This window comes from Macaca mulatta, chromosome 2 (assembly GCF_049350105.2).
Source record: "Macaca mulatta isolate MMU2019108-1 chromosome 2, T2T-MMU8v2.0, whole genome shotgun sequence".
NCBI lineage: Eukaryota > Metazoa > Chordata > Mammalia > Primates > Cercopithecidae > Macaca > Macaca mulatta.
In genome coordinates, this window is record NC_133407.1 from 136,920,252 (window position 1) to 136,943,297 (window position 23,046).

Genomic DNA, 23,046 nt, shown 5'->3' on the forward strand with positions numbered 1-23,046 from the left:
TTGCTGGAGCCATTCTAAGTGGATCAAGAGTGCCACCTGGGAGAGTTCATGATTCCTTCTGTGGAAGGAGTTATTATAACACAGTGGTTTCTGAATCAGATTACTTGGGCCTGAACCCCTCCCTGCTTTATCACCCTCCTTCTGGGGCTTTACTGGGTAACTTTTGAACCTCTGGAAACTTCCATCTCTTGGGAAGGCTCTCCTGTGTGTAAAGTGATCCACGGAGAGTCTAGCCCTTATTTGGTGGTCATATCAGTTTTAATTATTATTTATCATTCAATATTTCTTTTATTTTGAAAGAGCAATTTTTAATTCCCCATACTCTGCTACTGTAAATGGAACCTGCACAGATCAAGGCTGGAACACATGTTAGGCCTTGGGAAGTCAAACGTCTTGATGGTCATGACTCCAGTGGTCATGACTCCAGTTGTGTTTTCCATTCTATTCTGTTTCCTTTTCCTTCCCTATGATCCCTGCATTAACCAACCTGGTGGGCCTGTAGTATAGATGTCAGGGTGGTATCTAGCCAACCTTACATGGCTAAATCATAAAGTGGATTCTAAGTCACAGCAAGTTTGATTGTATTTCTAGGGTACAAAACACCTTCAAGTTCACAGCCAATACTCAGGTGCTCTTTTCCAAGCCTGGGGACCTGAGCTTTTGATTTTAGAAATACAGACCCAGTTTCATCTGTAGGAAGCCGATTTACCTGGAGTTCAGGCCTTGCAATCAGCAATGAAAAGTTTTTATTTTCTTCACTGGTTAGAAGAGCCACAGCCTCTTCTCGGTTCTGCACCTCTATCCCATTGATCTTAAAAAAAAAAAAAAAAAAGGGTGGTGGGGAGTGGGGAGACAAATAGTATGATTAGATGGTGCAAAATCATTCTATTTTATTTCAGACCTGCATTTGTCACCCACTCACAGCTGGAACATAAAACTTCCCTGTAGCTGGAAAAGAATACTGATTTTAGGAAGGAAAAGTCTTGCTCAGAGCAATGCAGTTTCTCTGGTCTACAAAGGAGCCTCCATGAGTGTAGTTCATGAGGTGACTGATGTGTGGAGTGTGAACAGAAGGGGCTGAACCTCTAGAAGACAGCACTGAGAAAAATCATAATGCTGTGCAGAGGGAACATGTAAGTAATTAGACATAATATTCCGGCAGGAGTATATGTAGACATTATTGGATAATATAGAAGAAAAAGCAGCAGTGGGTCTGATGTGAACATTATGGAAACTGAGGTTAAGAAAAGGGAATAGAATTACACATGGTGTTTTGTGTCCCCAGGTTGACACTTAAACTTCTTTAGGCCAGGCAGAGGGTCAAGTGGGCATGACACTCTCACTATCACACTTGATTAACCCTCTTGCAGGATTTTTGCTTGCATGTCCTGGTGACTTTGACCCCTGTTGGTCTGGAGGTCTTAATCCTGGTGGAACGCCACCTCTAGGGAACACAGCAATGGTTCCATTGAATTGGAAGTGGAGCCCTCCACATGCCTCCTTACACCAGTGAGCCAACAGGCAGCAAAAGGGGTGACGCTATTGGTTGGAGTGATTGCCTTCAATTACCAAGGGAAAATGGGCTTGCTGTGATACAGTGGAGGCAGGGAGGACTGTGTCTGGAACCCAGGGGATTCCTTGGAGTACCTCTGAGTGCTTCCATTCTTAGTAAAGGTTAATGGAAAACTCCAGCAACCAAAAAAAAAAAAAAAAAAATGGCAGTATGCTGAGGACCCTGACCCTTCAGGTGTGAAGGTTTGGGTCACTTCCCTAGGGCAAGCGATCCTGAGCAGCACAGGTTCTGGCTGAAGGCTAGAGAAACCCAGAGTAGGCAGTGGGAGAAGAAAATCAAAATGACTTGTGGTGAGGTATGCAATGAGAAAAACACAGTGGATTAGGAATGAGAGGATATGGATGAGAAGAGAGAAAGCTAAGCCTTGCAGACACAATGAAGCCAAGAATCTCAATTCTGTGAGATTAAAGAAGGTTGTAGCCAAAAGAGACATGAATGGTCTCATTTGGACTAGAAGGAGCAACAGGGCTCAAGGTCAAGTGATGACCCTCAGAAGCGATTCCAGGATGGTTAGATGTTGAGTCAGAAAATTTATAAGACTTTTCAATCGATTCTGCTAAATTTGCCAAAAATGTTCCCATTTTATGGACGAGACTCTGAAATGCTTGGTCCAAAGTTAATCTTTCAGAGAAATCTAAAACGAGAATTATGTTAGTTCACAAGTTGTAAACTGTTGGCCTGACTTTGGCTCACTGATGTTTGTTTTGATCCAAATAGAATGAAAGAAAATGAGGAGAACTGGCTCAAGTTTTGCAAGGCCCTCTTTGGACAGAACATGCCCCATCTAGTTTGTCTCAGTCCTCACCACTCCCTGTTGCGTCTTATGACTCAGAGTTAGCCTCACAATTAGTTTAACTTGTCTGGCCTCACTACACATCTGTGTTTGTGATCCCTGTTCTTTAACCTCTTCTGCAATTTCAACCCTAGACCTATCATTAGAACCAGTTGGCTCTTTAGTGATAGGCCCATTATGAGGCCATTGTTTGGAAGTGGACTTACCTGGATAATGCGGTCTCCTTCTCGGATGCGCCCATCCTTGGCTGCAATGCTGTTAGGGTCAATCTGAAACACACATGGACCATCTCAGCACAAATGCAGATACGCATGAAAATAAGCAACAGCACTTTCAAAGCCATCTCTAACACACAGTCATGCTCATCCCTGTGTTTCTGTTTTGCACTGAAATTAACAAGACTTAGTGTCGTGCAAGGAGAGGCAAACATGAGCTGATCTGCTTCTAAGCCCTTTCTAGGGCTGGTTCTTGGATCCCTGCATAGCAACTCTATTATATAGCAGTGTGTGCAGGCTCTGCTGATCTGAGGAGGCACAGCTGACTTTTGTTGCATGCATGGTAATTAAAATCAATGATGTAGAACAGGTTAAAGGATACCCTTCATTATGTTGACTAGCAACCATACCTTATTTTATACCAAATACTTGTATTAAAATTTGGAAAATAACTTTAAATTTGAAATATCATTGGGACAAGGAGGACTGATAAGGGGAGGGATGCCCCCAAACGCAGAAAGGCTGGGTTAACTTAAGCTTGGTGGATGACATACAACCAAAGAGACAATTTCGGAGTCTAGTAGTTCGTTCTGTAGCGACAGATTTTATTTCCTGACAAAATTGGGTTTCTGTGATTGCAAGGATGCGTGTGCACTGTAAAGTTTCCATGCTGAAACCAGCTGCTTTATGTATCTTCTCAAGGAAGGTCAAAACAGCATGCATCTATGTAGTTTGATAAGTACATACAAAAGTCACATTTAACTTATATGAACTCAACTATATATACTCCACTAAGAGGAAAAAAAAAAGAGAGTGAGAGACAGAGAGAGAGGCTTTAAAAAGTGTAAGTGATTCCACCCACCCTTCCACTCAATGAACATGAGTTGGGAAATGTGAATCTGCTGTTCCCTCGGGGCTAAACACACAAAACCATGTAAACGGCTCCATTTTATGGCTGATTTGCAGGCTTCTCAAGGGTAATTTTGCCTTAAGTACTTACATTAGAACTTAACCTCCATGGAAAGATGCAATGCCATGGAGTGTGATGAGGGGGACAGAATAATTTGTGTCTTTCCAAAGAGTTCTTGATGAGGTGGGTTAGGGTTGGTGAACATATAAAAGAAAAAAAAAACATTTTGGTCTTGATCTGATAGTTACAAAAACAAAATCAGCCTTTGTACCTCACTGATATAAATCCCAATGTCATCTTCATCGTCTGTCCGGTAGCACACAGTGAGGCCTAGCTTGTCCTGGCTGTTCATTCTGTAGAGGTCCACTTCCTAGACAAAGAAAGGCATTCCCAGTGAGACTGCGGCAGGCAATGCGAGTTGAGGGGATGTCAAATGCTTTAAAAATATTATCTTTAAATGATGAACTGGATTGCTTTGCATTCAATTGTATAGGGCCGGTTAACTTACTAAAAAAAAAAAGTGATTATGGACACAGGATCAATGCCTAGGGCATTTCTGACCTTTCACTCAATATAAAGTCATTTTGAAAATAGTTATTTCATTGATCCCCCAAAGAAAAATTACCCATATTTCACTCACAGTCAAGACTTCTGGGGCAGGGCTTTTCAAAAGCACTTTTTCAATGTCTGCCACAAACAAGAATATTTCCATACCCCAAACCAACCAGCCATTTCAGTACAAATGTTTCCAATGTGTTTGGTTAGATTATTTCACATTGTGTTCCCTTAATATTCACAGTCATAGAACTTGCAAACAGATTACACATAAATTGATCCAAGAAAGGAGGGTAACGTGATAGTGTGCAATTAATGTTCTCCACAACAGCTGTGATATTTACAGCTGAGAAATTAGTTTCAGCCGCTATTACTGCAAATTAAATAAGATAAAAGCAAAGCGAGCCCAAACGCGGGACACATGCTATTGTATTTGCCAATTAGTCTGTGCTTCAGAATGAAGTCAGAACTTTGGAAATTGTCGGAGCCTTAGGGGGGCCATCCTGGGGCTCTCAGTGTAACCAGGCTGTGTCACTCCCCCGCCCACTTTGCCAATGACTTGTGCAAGTTTTTGTAGCTCTAAGCTGCAGGCCTATTTGAAGGGCCACGTGATAAGTTCTCCGGCAGATCCTTTGGTCTAATTTTTAGTGTTATCTAATCACCAAGCAGGAGAATGGAAGGGCTCCGAGATGGGGTCTTCGTGCCACTGTATCTGGGGACTATTTCCAAGTGGCCTCTCTCAAGGGTCTTCTTAGAGGGGAAGGAGAATGTAGCTGTCTATGTGGAGAAGCTCAAAACAGTTATATGGCAGATACTTCTTGAACTCTCCCCGATGAAAGGCAGGGTGCCAGGCACCATGGACACTTGCCAGGTGGAGGAACAGCAGGTGTAAAAGGCCCTGGGCCAGCATGGCCAGAGTCCCGTGTACAAAAAACAGAAGTGGGTTGAGGGTGGCCAGGTGGCAGAGCTAGACCAGGCAGGGCCCACAGGCCAGCATGAGCAGCTAAGATTTTATTTCAACACCATGGGAACCCATCAAAAGGTTTCAAGTGAGGACTGCCATGATCTTAATGACTTTCAGCAGTCTCTCTTGCTGATACATGGGGTATAACGTGGTGGGGAAGAGTTGTAACTATGAAGACATGTTCAGAACCCAACTCTCCCTCTTTCTAGCAGCTTGATCATGTGCGTGTTAGTATATCTAAGGTCTGTGTCCTCACTAGTACCTGTCATCTGGCCTCCCAGAGTCACCAACGTGAGGCACACAGAGCTCTTAGCACATTGACTGCCCCGTAGAAAGTCTATGGTCACCGGTAGTATAATAATTACATGCAGGTATGGTTACTTGCCTGAAGTCACAAGAAGTTGTTTGTGGTAGAGTGTGTATATTTCAGTGCCTCTCTTAATAAGATTATTTTCTGAACACTGATATGTTAATTAATTCAACAGCTTCCTAATTTTAGCTCTATCCATATGGTAAATTCTCATTAAATGAAACCCCATTAATTTCTGATCATTGAGTTAGGTGGAAATTTCTTCATTTTTGAGGTATATACTAAGTGGGCTTAAGGGTCATATTTAACAACGAGAGCAAGCCTAAATACTTGGGTTTCTAAATACTTTGGAATAACCAATTTGCATACCACAAATATACTAGGCATACATCATCCTCTTATGTTTCAAACACATCCCCCTGTCTCTCTTAGGGTACACTTCATTTGAATATGAGTACCAGGGAACACTTTCTCAGTTTTGACATTTCCTTGAGGTGTGAATCAACAAAATATCATGACTGTGTAGGTCCAACTGCACAGATGCAGCTCAAATGCTGCCACTTAGCCTGGTGCTATCCCTGCAGGAGACACATCTTGCTGAAACAGGTCCACATGCAACCCAAGCAGAGAGAGACAGCAGTGGGAAGATTGTAGGAAGAAAAATGAGAAAGACGAGAGATGTTGATAATTCAAGTTGCAGCTTTTTCTGAATGGCTGGCTGCCAAGGTAATTCTCTCTCAAGGAAGTACAGAAGATACTATAGTTCTACTGGACTTTCTTCTGCTGCTGCTGCTCCTCCTCCTCCTCCTCCTCCTCAAAGCGTGCTTCCTGGTCATGATGAGGTGAGCACAGAAGTTAAGGGAAGTGTTCAGAAACCTCTATAGCAAATGGACATTGTCATGATAACCAAGGGCATGATTAGCAGATTTGTCTCACTGGACAAAGTGTAGACCAGTTCAGGTGTTGGTGAACGTGTCGCAGATGGGGTGAGTTACACAGTCACACACAGTAGGACCACGTATTGGTTAGAGACAGACTGAAAAGTAAACAAACCAGCCAACCTGGTCCTTGTGGCTTTTCAGCACAGTCTGACAAGCACAACTCTGTAATACACTTGTAGATTTGAGTGTTCCATTTGAGAGGCATAAGGTACGAGGAGTATACAAGTAAGAAAAAGACTCCTAAAGAATGTGATATTGACACTCTGTTATGCAGAAAACGATTAGATTTATTTGGCCTACTACCAAACATGTAGGTGGCCTGATGTCATGAGACTTTAGAATACAATTTTGATAAAACCTAACCTGAAAAGCATTTCTGTTCTATCTTTTGTCAGTATTTTGATTGATAAAGATTTGGAGGACTATTAAGCTATAGAGTAGTTGACATTAGTTCATGTTGCTAATCATGATTATTTTTTCTGTACATTTTCCCTTCTGAATCTGTCAATTCCTCCAACAAATCTTTATGACTTAATCAGGGAGAAAACTTTCTTAGAACAAAGTTTCAGGCTGGAACAGAAGATACTCAAAACATTTATTGTTTTAAGATACTTTCATCTGGATTAAGAACCACTTATGCTTCCTTCCTTATACGCTGCCACTAACCTCACCTGTGTTTAGTAAAATTAGTAATCGATTCTTCACAAATGCTAACTGTTTGACATTTTTGCATGGGAGAGAAGAAGGTCCCATTAATAGTTCTATTCCCAGTTAGTGTTCATTTTAGAACACATACTCCCTCACAACAGCAGAATGGCGTAGAGCCCAACACTGCGTTTAGCCTTTGACTCCCATCACAAATCCTCTCAGGACAAACCGTCATGGGGACAGTCACGTTCTCAGTTTGATCTTTAAAACAGACATAAGAATGCTAGTGTTCCACTTCAAGGGCAGCACTCCAGGAGCAGTTTTCTATCTTAGAAGTGGTCTGTGTAATCAAAGGATGAGTGATATTGGATGAACAAATGCTGGTGAAGCACATTTCCAAATAACAAAGCAAAGGGTATTCTGGAGCTTACTCTAGGTATTTACTTGACACTGATGTGAGATAGGAAGGTGTGGGCTATAATATTTCCTTGCCTTATCTGGCCCTTCTTGGAACTCTAAACAAAAGCCAGAAAAGCTTCATTTAGAAGGCACAGGATACGACTTAGCCTCGGTCATTTAATTTTCAAGGGATGGTTCAACATCACAGAGAAGAATCTGGTTGCTGACAGTTAAGCACGGAGTGATCCATAATAGGCTTTCAGAAGCTCTTGAAAAACAACAGTGTAAGAGCTGGTATTGTCTCTGTCTCTGTATGGATTTAGGGTTTACCTTGTTTTCTTACAAAGAAGATTACAGTAAGGCAATGGTAGCTGAATAATGAATTGTGCAATGAAAGCAGTGTCTAGACTTGTATGCTGTGCACAGTAGGTGCTCAATAAAATTGAATGAACTTCAGAGTCCAAGGCAGGATGATCCAAATGAAAAACCAGTTTGGTTCCATCTTTAATGAGGGAGGTTGCCTTGAGCAAGTCATTGAACTTCGACAAACTTAGCCCATTCTGTGGTTTTAAGACACAATATTTTGGGGACTCAGTGGAAAGTAAAATTCCTCAAACTTACTGGGTGGTTTGTAAATTCTCAGCATTTCTGTGTGACTGATCTAGTTTTACACAATTGAGCATATTGCTGAAAGCATAGAAGTTATCAATATGTATCTGTCTGTGATGGAGATAAGATTTCAAAGAAGACTATTAATCAAACTGGTATGAATAATGTAGTAACATTATCTGGATTACAGCTACCCCTGTTACTGGTATCTTGTTGCTTACTGGTCTAGATGGACTGTTGATAAAAACGAACAGCTAAGCCTGACATTTCAGATGAAATTGAAACGATATTCCAATTAAGAGTTTTAAGAGGGCCATTCCACCTTGTTGATTCAAACTCTGTTTCAGCATCAGCTACTTTAATCAAAGGGGATCTCAAAGACTCATTTCAATGCTTTATCCACCTCCAGGAAGACTGGCCACTAAAGCATAACTCTTCAACTTATTGGTCCAGGTTGCTGTGCACATTTAAGTTATCTCAACAGTTTCCATGGTGTTATGTGGGATATAGACATATCTCTAAAGACTGCATTTTCCCTCAAGGACCTTATGTTTGAGATACGGTAACAAGGCATTTTATTCCTTCATTCAAAAAACATTTCCGGGTGCCTACTATATGCCAGACATGGTCTGGGCAAAAGGAATATATGGTAAATGAGTTAGACCAGAGCCTAGCTCTCAGGGAGCTTGTATTCCAGTGGGGAAGACAGATAAGAAGTAAATAATGGGCTGGGTGCGGTGGCTCATACCTGTAATTCCAGCACTTTGGGAGGCCAACGCAGGCAGATCACTTGAGGGTCAGGAGTTTGAGACCAGCCTGGCCGACAAGGTGAAACCCTGTCTCTACTAAAAATACAAAAATTAGCCAGGTGTGGTGGCACATGCCTGTAATCCCAGCTATTTGGGAAGCTGAGGCAGGTGAATTGCTTGAACCTAGGAGGCAGAGGCTGTGGTGAGCCAAGACTGCACCACTGCACTCCAGCCTGGGTGACAGAGCAAGACACAGTCTCCAAAAAAAAAACAACAACAACAACAACAAAAAAGTAAATAATGGTACTGGTGGCATAGGGGTGCTTCAGAGAGTAGCCAGGGAAGCTCCTCTGGAGAGGTGACATTTGGAGAAAAGATTGAGGCATGTAAACATCTGGGGCACTGCCATGCAGGCTGTTAGAAGGCGTAGTACAAAAAGTGGCAAACACCCTGATTACACAGGAAAAGTAATGAGGAAGCCAATTCAATCCAGGATGGGGCTGACCAGGAAAGGTTCCCTAAGGATCTCTTCCTTGTCCTGTGCCTCAAAGGCTAAAGAAAAAATTCTAGACTGGCTGGGGCATCCTGCATAATCTCCAGGTCAATCCCGGTTCCCTTCTGATATACTTAGCTTCCTCTATAAAACCAGGTTTGGAGAGCATTTTAGTCTCCTATTGAAATTGTAGCTTTCCTTTCCTTTCATTACATCATGAGAACACAATACAGGTGACAGCAGTTTCACAGCCTACATAGGATGCTTCTGATGAATCGCCTGGGAAATTAAAACAATAGACAAAAGAAAAAGCCTTCTTTGGGCATGTATTTCTTTCTTAATTGCCTACAGGAAGATGTAGAGCAGGTGTTCAGTGCCTGAAAATTTATGGGTAATTATTTGTCTGCTCAACCCTAGGGTACACTTGGGTGTAATCCCTTTAACTCTAAGCAGTCTCATAATAACAGGGATTTGACACTTACCTAAATATGATCATTTTGTGTACTTTAAAAGGGAGAACATCTGTTTTTCTCTTCTTTCTTTTTTTCTTTTTCTTTTTCTTTTTTGAGACAGAGTCTTGCTCTGTTGCCCAGGCTGGAGTGCAGTGGCACAATCTTGGCTCACTGCAACCTCCACCTCCTGGGTTTAAGCAGTTCTCCTGCCTCAGCCTCCCAAGTAGCTGGGATTACAGGTGCATGCCACCATGCCTGGCTAATTTTTGTATTTTTAGTAGAGACAGGGTTTCACCATGTTAGCCAGGCTGGTCTCGAACTCCTGACTTTGTGATCCGCCCACCTTGGCCTCCCAAAGTGCTGGGATTACAGGCGTGAGCCACCGTGTCTGGCCAGAACATCTGTTTTTCTCTGTGCATTTGCTTTAATAAAATCTCAACACACTCATACATATTTTCCTCGTATATAACATCCATGGAACTAGTTGTTCTTTGGAAGGTGCTGACTTTAGTCCAATTCAATTTAGATGATAAGTGGTCTGTTGCGATTGGCCCCTTACTTAAATATAACAGCCTGATTTTACTAAAATTGAACCCAACAGTTAGAACAAAACAGGATGGAATCTAGAAGGCAGATTGCGACTGTTCTAAGAAATCTCGTGCAGAAGCAGGGATGACAGGCACGTGCCAGTCTCCCTGGAAACTGGGCCCACTTTAGGAAACTCACTTCTCAGCATGTGGGGTTTATTAATTAACCTTCTCGAAAGGACTGAGCAGAGGCCCTTTCAGAGACACACCTCTGAAACAGCAATGCTGGAGGTATAGCTACTGTTCTGTAGTGGAGAGACCCTTCCGGTGAGTGGCTGCAGTAGGCCTCAGCTGATGCGTTCCTAGCCTAGGAGGCCTGAGCCATCACCGCCACAGAACTGAGGACAACATCTGTCCAAAATTGCCAGGTTCATTTTATGAGAAGGTACTTAGGTAACAGAAATGACCTGGTGACATCTGAGTTGCTGTGGACAAAAGACCAAATGTTTAAAGCAAGACTTCCTGGCTGCTATGGACTCACAGTACTCCATGGTAACTGTTCAAAGGGGCTAGAGATGGAGAATGCCCCTATTCTGGTTGTTTAAGAAGAAATGAAAAGCTAATGTCTAATGGTCCTAATGGCTTGTGAGCTCCTTACAGGCAGGCAGAGTGGTGACTTCCTGATTTTGCATTTCTAGGGCCAAACAGTATATTTAATGTAAGAGATGCTCAGTAAAATGAACGGAATTGAAAATAAACACGAATATAAAGTCTGATGGCATCCAAGGTCTAGCTTAAAATGTTAATCCTAGGCTAGTTTTCTAAACACCTGCGTTGTGTCTGCTTTTATTCATGAAAAGAGAGAAGCAGTCTTAGGAACACAGTGTCACATGCCTACGAGGGGTTCAGTCATTCCTAGGCCCTGATAATTTTACTCTGCATGGACAGTATGGGCAATAATTGTGACTCGGGGGCACATCTCTACACTGCAGTGAGTGAAAGGCACCACCAAAGCCTCACTGGAGTGACTCAAGAGAACAAGAGGAAATGATAGCTTGGGCTTCTTTATCTGGGCCTGCGGCCTGTAGGTCAGGGTAACGGGCACCGAGGTACCTAGGGACCTTGTTAAAGTACAGATTCTGATTCTGAAGATCTGGGGGACCAAGTTTGTGCAGTTCCCACATCTCCTAGATGAGAACTCTACTTTGACCAGCCAGGCTGCTGGTCCTCCTACCACACTTTAAACAACAGGGTTCTAGGGAACAGTTTCTGAGTGGCTCCCTCCTGCTTTGAAAGCAGGATGCTCTCAGGTGCTTCAGGCTTTGGGGAGAAAGACTCAGTTCAGGCTAGTCTTAACACTTCTTTAATACTAGCTAATCTCCTTAGAGAAAAGGCAGGATGTAGTGACCCCAGGCTCCCAACCCTCCGCGGGCACCCTTATCGAGCACCAGGATTTAATAACACTGGCTTGTGTCCACTGTATTTAATTGTATGGGATTTTCTATTTAAGACAATGGATGCTGACTTTCTGCTTGGAGGCAGTGGTATAGTGTTTCCTTTAAAATAAAATTACCGTAGTTTAAATAAGTTGAGTCGAGTTAAAGAGAAATAGAAAGCACATAAGAGTTCTGGTGATACTCAGATACAACAACAAAACTGTAAGACAGAATGGCCCAAATTGGGCAGATACTGTGGGGGCTCAGTGAATCTCCTGAAACTGTATGCAAGCTCTCGCAGGCAGCAGAGTTTTTCCAGAGAGGGGCTGTAGGTTCCATCAGATTCTCAAAGGTATTAGAAACTAAAAAAAGAGCTAAAGAACCCACTGCTATAAAGTCAAGTTTAACTAAATACCAAAGACTGCAGAGTCTCTACTACTTCATACCTCTAGCTTCTGAAACACCTGACAGCTTTTTAAAAGAACTCTACTTTGCCACAATTACATCATCAAAAAGCAGTGTCGTCCCGTAAAGATGATTGAATAGCCCTCTGTTTGGAGAGCGGTGTTTCTCCAACAGTGTTCCAGAGAACTGTAGACTGAGGAAGTATAAACAGGTACTTGGCCAGAGAGGTGGGGGAAATTCTGCCCACTCCCCCAGGGGATTTACCAATGCTAGTTAGATAGTCAAGATTCTCAGAAGTCCTCCAAGAAATCTGTTTAGTTTTCTTCGATCTGGCATTTCTCAAATGTATTTCCTTATGAACCCCCTTTGGAAGGAACATACATTAACAAATGAAGGAAAAGTATCCTGAAGGAGTCATGGCTGCTTCACCAAACATCCCTGAAGCTGGGGTGATAGGACACTAAATAAGAGGCAGAATCCTGATTTTTGAAAATGACAAAACTTCATTCCCTGGAGCAATCGTTAAATGGCAAGTGCTTTGGTAAGTGGTTGACAGCAAGCAGAAAGTCAAGTTTTTATAGTGGCCATTCCTGTTTAGAACAGGTGCATTTAGGGAAAATTTTAAAGTTTTAAAAACTTGCATTGAGTCAGTCATGCCACTGGCGACAAGTCCTTTGATTTGACTGTATCTGGCTAACCGTCAGTTAAGTCATCGTTTGCCTACATTTATTGATTTTTAACTTCTGTTTTGGAATAAGAACTCTTGGTAACTTTAAGTAGAGGAACACAGCTGTTTTCTACTATTCGACTGCTTCTGTCCTTGCACAGAACCTACTGCCACTAAACAGTTCAGCTTCAGAAGTATTGGTAGGACAGCATAGATTACACAACAGTTAGCCATGAAATTGGATAAAATGTTTGATTTTTTTCCTGGGTGACCTTTTGATGGTACCCAAGGGCTTGCCTGTCAACATCAGGTGTCTTTTTACTTTATTCCACAAGATCAGCTTTCAGAAATGCTCTTATATGTTTTGAAACCCCATTGAAATATAAAAGTGTTTCCCCCAAAATATAAATATATTATACAAGTTAGTGTTTCCTGTATTTTCTATCACCTTTATTAAAAGGAAAATGGGAAGTAGAACTCTGTTGGCAACCTGGTGTCCTCAAAATTTTTAAACCTTAACAAAGACCTACTTGACATTATGTAGCATCTTGAATCTTTACCTAATCCTGTGTGGCCTCAAGCAACACTTAAGAAGAGTTATGGATTTGTTTAATTTCTTCTATATCAATGTTAGCAAGCTTGAAGCAAGTGAAGCAGTGAACAAACCCTTTTGTTAGGGCAGGCTAGCATTCACTGAAGTAATTTATCCACCTACTCTTGAGCCATCTGCCTTTGAGTAAAGAGTGGTGATGACATAAAAGGGAGGAAGGTGAGGAGGCTTATGTTAGTTACAAGAATGTATGGATTATGTGGATTCAAAGGTTGACAACAGGATTTACTGTCCTATCTTTTAAGTGATTCAAATATAAAAAAAACCTTACATTTCTGCTTTTGGGACTTGATTATTAAGCTCTATTTCCAAGGAGGGAAGAAGAATCTCAGTTGTGCCTTTCAAAGGGCATGAGTAAAAGTGGTTCTGCTTTTGTTATTTTTCCATTGGCATCTGTAAACTAATTTATGTTTATAGAGAACAATTAGGCATTCTGTGTTCTTAATAATGACTCCCAAAATGAGACAAGGATGTTCTTCATACCTCCAGCTCCAGCTCCTCCCTGTCCATCTCCTGATGGATGTCTCCAATGTAGTCATTTGGATCGTAGTATTCATGGGCTGAGGGATGCCTGAAAAGAGATGCAACATTACAGCCCTGTTTCCAGTGTCAGGATCTGTTTCTCTTACACCCATGGTCAGGCCAGTGGCACAGGAACAGTTCCCAGGGTGTGGGCCCTTTCATGACTCACTTCCCTCTGGATGGGGCTCTCAGCACGGTCAGGACCTCCATCATCCTAATTTTACCATTTGCCTTTAGTCCATTTCCTGCTGAAGGACTTAAGATGCAAAGTGCCAGACTGATGGGCTTTGTTGTTTGCAGAGCCCATCCCAGAGCCTGCCAGTCATGTGATTCAATGTGACTAATTTCTAACTCCATCTGTACGCAGGAAAGAGGACAGTATTTTACTGCTTATTGCTTCATTGTTAGATGAAAACTAGGCTCTGCAGAAAACTAGGCTCGAGCCCAGGCAACAGTCTAAGATATGTGCTGGCCCCTGAGACCAGTTCAAAAGGCTGAGACTGAAACTCTGCTGCTGTTACCTAGGACGGTGTCTTTTTGAATGTTACCCACAAAGATATGTTTGATATCACAATGCAGTATGCACTTACATGGTTGAAACGTATGTGCAAACATGTAGGCATCAATGCATATAATGATGTTTTATATGCATCATTATATGCATTGTTATATGCATCATATAACAATGCATATAAAGATATGTTTCCCTAGGACAACATATGCAAAATACAATCCACAGAACTCATGACATCTTTGGAAGCGTCATTAAAGGAACCTCAAGGAGCAAAGGCAGTGGGAGTCATAACATACTGGATCAGTGGCTTTGAAAGGAGCTTAACAGTCCATGGTGCCGGATGCAAAGCTTCAGCCTCTGATTGTTGGCTGGGGACCCAAACCTTCATGTTCTCAAAGGTCATAGCACAGTAATCAATGGGCCCTAGTCTTCCCTGCCAGGCACTTAAGTTTTGAAACAACAGATCAGACATGAGTGGCCATTCAAACAAGGGCTGGCTTTCAATTTTCTGGACCCATCAGGCAAATATACTGCCTGCACTTAAAGGGCTTTTAGTACTGAGGATACTGTTGGAAGGTCTGGGCTTTCACGCATCAACTTAACATTCCCCGTTCAGTCCTGATGCACGCTCTTGCTGTTGTCTGACCTAGCCAGAACCTGAAGAGGCCTGACCTCTGGACTCTTCTGACATTTCTCAAGTTGCCCCCAGGGGATAAGTCATGTCATGTTAACTAGACTTAAGAGGAAATTACAGGTTTAGCTTCTAAAAGGCCCGTCACTGTGACAGGTCAACATTTGAGAGTCAGAAGTAGCCTTAAAGGCCTCATCAATAATGTGAGGCAGTTTGGTCTGTAACGTCAGATAAATGGTTTGGATAATCATACTCAGTGAATCAGCCAGTTGTTCCAGAGGATCGAATGGGTCACTACAGGGTACTGTGGTTCAGAGCTGGGAGTTGGGGTCTGACTGACCTGCCTTTCCATCAGCTCAGTGGAACCTGGTGAGTTTGCAGTTCCTCATCTGTATAAACGGACAGTCATGAGAAATAAAGGAGATAATAGTGCTTTGCACATGTGCACACTGTGAGCGAATGTGAGACGGATGCCCTGTCCTCTGTCTTTACGCTACCAGCTGCCGCCAAACCTACTCTGTCAAGCCTGGGGAATTAGCCCTGGGTTCCAGTGACAGCTAGCCACTAAAACCAAGGGATGAAGCGCAAGCCTTTATTTGGAACTTGACAGAACCACAGGAAACAAGTGCTCACTCCAGCTACTGACTTACTACTAGGAATCCAACAGGTATTACCCAGTGGATTTTCCTGTAAGAGATGAAAATGCCCTTTGAAATAAATGATCTGATCCAAGATGGAGCTGAGATGGGAAAACACAGGGGCGACCCTAACATCAGCTGGAGAGGCTGTGTCCTCAGATGTGCGAAGTCACACACGAAAAGCTTCGTTTAAAGCTATGTTGAATGGGACGCCTTGGAGGCCAGCAGTCTGTCACAGAAAGTGTCTTGCTCTTCATTTTTTCCTGAATATTTTACTTCACCCACTAAATTAACGGGGATCACTGCTATCATGTACCGAGTGCTTACCATATGCCCCGTGGGCACTTCCCACATACTGTTTCATTTAATCCTTCAACGATCATAAGAGATTGATACTGTTATCCCCATTTTAATATAGGAAAAATACAGCCCCACAAAACAAAGTAGGTTACCCAAGTTCCACAACTAGAAATCACTTTGAGCATCAGGTTTGTCCGACTTGAAGCCTCTGAAGGAATCTTCGTCGCTGGCAGAAATAAGTTGGGAGAAGAGGTGTGTGTAAAGAAATCCATGTGGCGTGCTGAGTTGCAGCTGTTATTTAATTGGTTGATGCAGTACTTAGATGAGGCATGTGCGGGCTTATTACATGGATCCAGGCTTGAAATGAGACCCAAGAAAGCAGAAGGCACAACCTCCAGGGCTCTCTTGACACACACAACTTACTTTGTTGTCTATTTAAAAGAATGATCAGCATTCCCTCTAGTAATAACTGCAGGATCTTCAAATTACCATTTGGGGTGATTAAATTTTATTCTGAAACAACTTTTACAACATTTGTAAGTAATTCTGTTCTTAGGATATAATTTGAATAAGTCCGCTCCAGGGTTATAATAAAGTAATTAATATGTCAGAGCAGTTTTGAGCAGGATTCGATTTATTGCCTCTATAAACAATAAAATTAAATACGGGCAACTTGGAGGAAAATTATAGGGTGCATTAATTTTTTTTTGCCACATGGAAGAGCAAAAAAACAACTTGGAAATACTTCTTTACTTAACGCGTTAGGGGTTCAAGATTTGGTTACTTACTCCTCTGGCAAGAGATAGGGATCCAGCACGGGCGGGCTGGGAGAGGACATCTTAGTGAGGGCCATGATATGTTCAAAGGTGATGTCGGTTTGGGTTCCCGTGTCCACCAGCTGCGACTCTGATGGAGGCGTGAACATTTTGGTCCTTGGTGTTCTTCTCAACACCTGCACCACTATGGGCTCCTTGGCTGTCTTGAAAGCTTCCACAGCCTGGTCATGAGTTGCTCTGGACAAGTCTTTGCCGTTGACCTGTGGAAAAATATTTAGGGTGGGACAAGGTTAGAATGAAGCAGAAAATGAAGGACAGATACATGGATTGGCTCCTTTCATGTGTAAGCAGCTAAAAGAAGCAGGCGATGGGGTCAGAGAACTTCACTTCTCTAATGTTTAGGTTTCCCAAAGAATGCCTGGTGGAAAGAGTGAGTTTGGAGGTATTCAGATCTGGCATGAAATAGTAAATCTCACAGCGGGAAAGCTTGGCTTCCCCGTGGAATATCTTTAACACAATTTCATCACTTGCTAATCTTGCCTGTGAAAGAAAAGGCCAGCCTCAGGCTCCGAGCCTTTATCAGGCAATAATAGCTAACTAGAAATTCATTACACTGTTACGTTTTAATAGTGTGTATTTTTCCAGTTTGTGTCAGATGATACCAGTCTTCCCGTCATGGAAGTAATATGAAGTTTCCTCTTAAAATTAATCCTTTTGCTCTTTAAAAAGTCCATTGACAATATTAAGTAAATGACAGTTGAGGTCATAGGGGCATATGGCAAGTATTATGGAGAAGGAACTCAAATGGCCAACGTTTGGGGGGAAGTCACCACTGGCTTAATTGCTGTTTTGTTTCCCACTGTGTGCAGTGTTTTGCTATTACTGCATCCTCAAAGCCTGCACTTATTGAGTGACTACTGTCTGCTGCATGGCTTAAATGAAGATACCTCTCAACAGTTCTCTCATCATAGTCCTGTGAAGGTGGCAGGACTGAAAGTAAGATCATCTCCCTCCCTGCAGCCTCAGACCTCATGAGAGGACCTTACTAGTTCATGCTGGGTCAGAACGTTGGATGCTGTGTCCAGGATTCTCCCCAATGGTACAATCAAAACTCACCCAACCTGGCTATCTTTAGAACAGCTTCCATAAGATGAAATAGAAATCAGAGTCTTATTTCTAAAAATCAAAGTCATTCCAAGTTAGATGGAAGTCCAATGATTTAATTTATCCTCTCTTTTCCCTTCCCCCATAAAACAAAGGAACTATGTTCAGGTAGTTATGGGCAGAAAGTCTGGTAACATCTTATGACTGAAAATACATCAGGCTCCACAATATTTTAATATTACGGTATTCCTCAAGAGGTTTGGTGGGCTTTTAAAAAGCAAATGTAAAATGATGGTATAGGAATCATATTCCACAGGACTGCAGAAGTTGCTCAGCTTCTCAAAGCTTTTCTGGAGAACACTGACCCACTCAAGTCACTCCACATAGCAATCCCTGAGTGTAAATCTCATACATTAATAGTCCATTCTTGCAATGTGCGTGTTTTTAGCATGTATGTATAAATGTCAAAATGAACACTGAACCACAGCCTTTTCCTATCTGGCATATATACATTTTCCTCCCTTAGTATCTTGGACTTCAAAGCATGCTGACAATTAGGTCTATCCTCAGAGCACTTCAATTTCCCTCTGTCCAGGCAGAACATAAGTATTGATTGCAAAGCTGTTTTTCTCTTTTTTTCCCCCAAACCCTTTCACTCTGGCCCTGTAGGGACAACAACTCTTAGGTTGAAGTGCGTTGTAAACAACTGTTGGGTTGAGAAATAGATGTTGAATTCTTTCCTTGTAATGAAGCCCAAATGAATCTTGCCAGTGGAGGTTATTAATGATTTGGATTCAATCCACTTAAGTAATTTATTTACATCATGAGGGAGTTCGGCAGAAAAGAACTCTGGGTCACAAAATGACTTGAGTGCACCAGTAAATAAGGAACTGTCTGAACCACCGAACTTTTAAATTCCCCATCCTGGAGGACTTGGAAAGCAGGGTTTAACACTACTACTGTTGCCATGTTTCTCCCTTTGAGAGAAGAATGAAAGGACAAGAAAGAATTCTTTCTAGCTTTCCGCCCCAAGTGACCTTGGTGAGTGCTTCCCTGCTTAGACCTTCGAATGCTGAGGGCTTGGCATGGGAGGGAATGGGGTGTAGATGGGGATGAAAAACAACTTGGGGTCCTGTGGAATTCATGCTGGGGCCGAACTCTTTGAGCCATATCTTTCACTAAATGTGTGACACCAAGAGTCACATAGTACAGGAATTTACAACACTACAGTAAATTTGTTCCTGAGAATAACTTAATGCAACAGATAGCACCCTTAGGAGGTGTGGGTGTGTTCAATACCACCCAGTCACACCGGTCTTCTGCCCTTTGTATTCCCTGGGGATGGCTTGCCCCAATGTTAGTTATACCCACAATGAATTCAGACATTAGGATTTTCAAGTGGGTGCTACAAGATGTGTCAAATTTGTTCTTCCTCTATTTAATACTATATAAATACCAGGCCTTTTGCCAAAAAGGAATAAGAATGGGATTTTCTTACTATGGTATCTTTTTCCTTTATAACTTCCTCTTCTTGTTAAGAGGAACACTAAGCTAAGTGAGGGAGAGGATGGGGAATTAGAATCCGGGAATCTTCTAGTTATGTCCAGAAAGGAACCTATAGGTCTACACTGTTTAGACACACATAATTCTTACAAACACTACAGGAGACAATGTCAGCTGCCTGCGCAGCACGTACCCATCCTCACCCTAATGCTTCCTCTCTGCTAAAAGAACTCTTTGTTTCCTTTCTACCAGATCCTATATCTTTCCTTCTGGGGGAGATTTGAGGTGTGGATTTTGATGGGCTCCCGCCTATCATGGTGGTCTTGGTCCTTTTGCCTCATGATGGATTTAGGCATGGGTATACAGTGTAATTCTGGCTGGTTGGATGGGATGGGAGAACTGCTAGGGAGCTCTGAGGTTTTGTTCATCCTTAAACTAAGACATGAGACAGGAGAGGGCCATTTTCTGCCCCTAGGCAAGTCATCTGCATGCTTCCTTGGACTTGTGGCAGCATCTTGGGACCCTGTGGGGAACTGGCCTCAGAGGCCAGCTTAACACACTGAGGATGGCAGAGTAGAAAAATGAGAGAATTGTGGTCCCAATAATATCACTGAGTAAGTGAATTAACCAAGTTTAGAACCTCTTATCCCCAAACTTCTTGTTATATTCAATGATACATTTCTTATACTTTAGGTCATTTGACTTGGATCTTAACTACCTACAGTCCAAAACATCCTAAAAGGTGTAAATATCACATAGCTATATTGTAAAATTAGGCACAAATGTCTTCTCATTCATTCCTAGAGACAGTCTTCTATGTGGGTAATTAGTGAAAAGCCTTCTCTGATCAGGAGTACATCTTATTTCATTTTTATAGCAAGGTGATGGCAACTATTGCTTTACTTGGATAGATTTTATAAACCAAATGCTAGTACCATTGAGTGGATGTTTAAATGGTACCAAGAAAATGATGCATGAAGGACCTGCTTGGATCAGCCTAAAGCTAAAAGCATTCTTGGCTACAAAGAGCTCCTCTGTGTTGAGACACACTCAATTAGAAAAAGCAGGAAAGCTGTTCTGAATCCATCCAGCTTTCAGTACTATTAAACGGCACTGATACAACTACATCCATACTGCCCAGGTTACAGAGGGAAGAGCAGTAGCAACCCCAAAGGGAGAACTGGGACTTTGGGGTGACTGAGAAATGCCCTGTCATCCCACACAAGAATGTTCCCCCTGCCTACGGCTGGGTTCCACAGAAAGGCATTTCTGACAACTGTGCCCAAGAAAACAAATTTAGTAGCCCATGCAGTTTTCAATCAAATACAGCTCAAATAAGCCCCTCCACAAGCCAGGTGACCTCCTCCTTTTTTTACAGTTCAGAGGTGGAGTGTGCAGGGACGGCAATTGTGGGATGAAGCCAGCGTTGGAATCCTGGCTGTGGGCTTTGGGCAATTTAACTGTTCTTTCCAGTTTCCTCATCTACAAAATAAATATAGCATCATGCTTCTTAGGGTAATATAAAGTTTAGATGAGATAATTTACTTGTAATGCCTAAATGCCGACAATAAGAATTTACTAAGACTCCAGTGCTCGTGGGGATCCTATAGTAGAAGAGACACATTTTCTCATGAGGAAACAATCTATAATTAAAGAAGCAAAACCCAGCCTAGTGAGGTGTTCTTAAGAGACATTCGTATGCTGAAAGGCTTCTTAGCTTCCCAGAAGCTGTCTGCCCGTCTTGTGTGTTCCTGGGGTACCAATATGTACACTGATATTTTCAGTCCTTGAGTTGGGATTCTTGGAGGAGGAGGGGGGTGCAACAGATAAGTTTTACAGGACTTGACCCCTGCCACATGAGCTTCTTGACAAGGTATTTTAGGGATCATTACATTCTCTTAAAAGAAGATGAGACAAGGCGGGAGTTTACTATCCTAGACGATCCATTTTTGCAGCCAAATTTGTTTTGAATTACCTTGTGCACATAACACTTATTACACTGTCATCTTGGAATCACATCACTGAGAGACTTAGCGAGGTGATGACTCCGGTGCACGCCGTCAGCCAACCGAGAATGACAACTTTTATTCTCAGGATTAGCATTGCATCTACATTACACAAAACGGCGGTGATGATGGCTGTGATTATAGACGGGATGCTCACCCAGTGACGTTTGGCCCGGTCAAATTCAATATCATTAACTCGCCCAATTGAGCAGATTGCCTTTAAAACAGTTTATGCAGCTTTAAAACCAAGTAAATGGAATGTTTTGGAACAAGAAATGCTGATTGCAAACTTTATCTTTATTATAAATTAAATGCTTAAATTATTCACCTAAGGCTCTGGCTGGTCCCCTGGGACTTAGGTGCAATTATGGCAAAAATCCAATCAGTTAGTCTCAAGGCAAACATCACTGATGCAAATATGACATGACACTAAGGGACCTTAAAGAGGTCCTTTAGCATAAGGTCTCCCGAGACAAGACAGACAATTATGCTGAGGGCGTGGAACCATTCCTTCCTGGTTCAATTTGGGCTGGAATAACATTGCTGTTGCTCTTCCTAGGAGGTACTTGTAGCTGTCTTTTCCACAGTCGGTCCTGAGAACTAACACAAAGCTGGCCAGCTTTCCATGTGGGAGGTAAATTTCACTGACAACCCATCTGTCTATCTTTCAGTCATTCACTCATTCAGCAAGAATTCACTGAGCTTATTTAGTGAGACCAGTTCCCTTCTTGGCTGACGGAATGTCACTGAAAGAAGTCCTTGGAGGAAAAATGAGGCTACAACACATGGGAACTGCTTAAGAAATGGGCAGATAAATGCATTATGGGTGGCGTTTTACCCAGACATCCAGTGACTCAGAGACTACACACGATGGAATGCTAGCCGGGCCCATAACCCAGAGACAGGCTTGGTTTTCACGGTCTACTTAGAAATACCGTGGGTTAAACTATTGTCATACAGTAGCACCTTTCAAAACACAGAGTCCCAGAGAGCCTCCAAAGTTTTCTACAACTTAGTTGTAAGCAGTTCAGGATATTTTAAAATGTAGTATTTGGAAAAGGCATACTATATTCTCTCCAAATTAGAAACTAAGTACCCATTTATGGGGGACATTTGGTTTCTGAAGTTCAGCATATCACAGTCACCTCTATTTCTATTACATGTGCAAATGACCTCATATAAAGTATGAATGCAATTTTAAATTCAGCCTAGTATAAATTATGCCCCTGGCTAAAATCCAACTTTTATAGGGTTCATTTAATTAAATACAGGGGCAGTGATTTCATTCTGTAAAATATCACACCTATGTTTTCAAACTAATTAAAACATAGAATCCACTGGAAGCAATAGACGATAATAAACTATATACTGAAAAGTAAAAGGTTTCAAGCCCTGATTTAGGTTGGATAAAAAAAAATCTTTTTTCATTTAGGAAACTCCTGTCTATCTTAATTTATTTCAAATTTATAGTCTCCTCTAGGGCTTGGAGAAGGGAAGGCAACTTATCTAAAATGCAGGTATTATGGCAGTTAAGAAGAAATGTGAGTTTCAGGAATGAATGGTGTTCAAATTAATGTGTTTCAGAGGAAAGTACTTCACTTCAGAGATGTATATCTGCAGATGGCACTGCCACAGCTATCAGTTTCTATGTATGGGTGTGTTGGGTTCTAGTTGGGACCTCAGCAGAGTTTGTCCATGGTATTTTCTAAATGCATCCTGATGTTATTTCCCTAGATTTGGTATTTTCACAACCATCAGATCCCCTCCTGACTCCATTTCAAGCATCCTGCACAGAT

At 42.0% G+C, this 23,046-nt stretch overlaps 1 protein-coding gene and 1 long non-coding RNA gene across 7 annotated transcripts in view; one reads left to right on the plus strand and one right to left on the minus strand.

Moving 5' to 3' along the window:
• LOC114676382 (uncharacterized) overlaps window positions 1-23,046 on the plus strand; it is a 142,038-nt gene that overhangs the window by 64,270 nt on the left and 54,722 nt on the right. The window lies entirely within an intron of this gene.
• The window catches only part of PDZRN3 (PDZ domain containing ring finger 3), a 240,227-nt gene that overhangs the window by 4,855 nt on the left and 212,326 nt on the right, over window positions 1-23,046 (minus strand). For all 6 annotated transcript variants that reach the window (XM_028844367.2, XM_001098466.5, XM_077993339.1 and 3 more), the window contains 5 exons: window positions 16,650-16,897; window positions 13,740-13,827; window positions 3,763-3,861; window positions 2,573-2,635; window positions 710-811 (listed from right to left, as the gene is read on the minus strand). In XM_028844367.2, coding sequence (XP_028700200.1) covers window positions 710-811; window positions 2,573-2,635; window positions 3,763-3,861; window positions 13,740-13,827; window positions 16,650-16,897 — 600 coding nt within the window. The remainder of the gene's footprint in view (window positions 1-709; window positions 812-2,572; window positions 2,636-3,762; window positions 3,862-13,739; window positions 13,828-16,649; window positions 16,898-23,046) is intronic.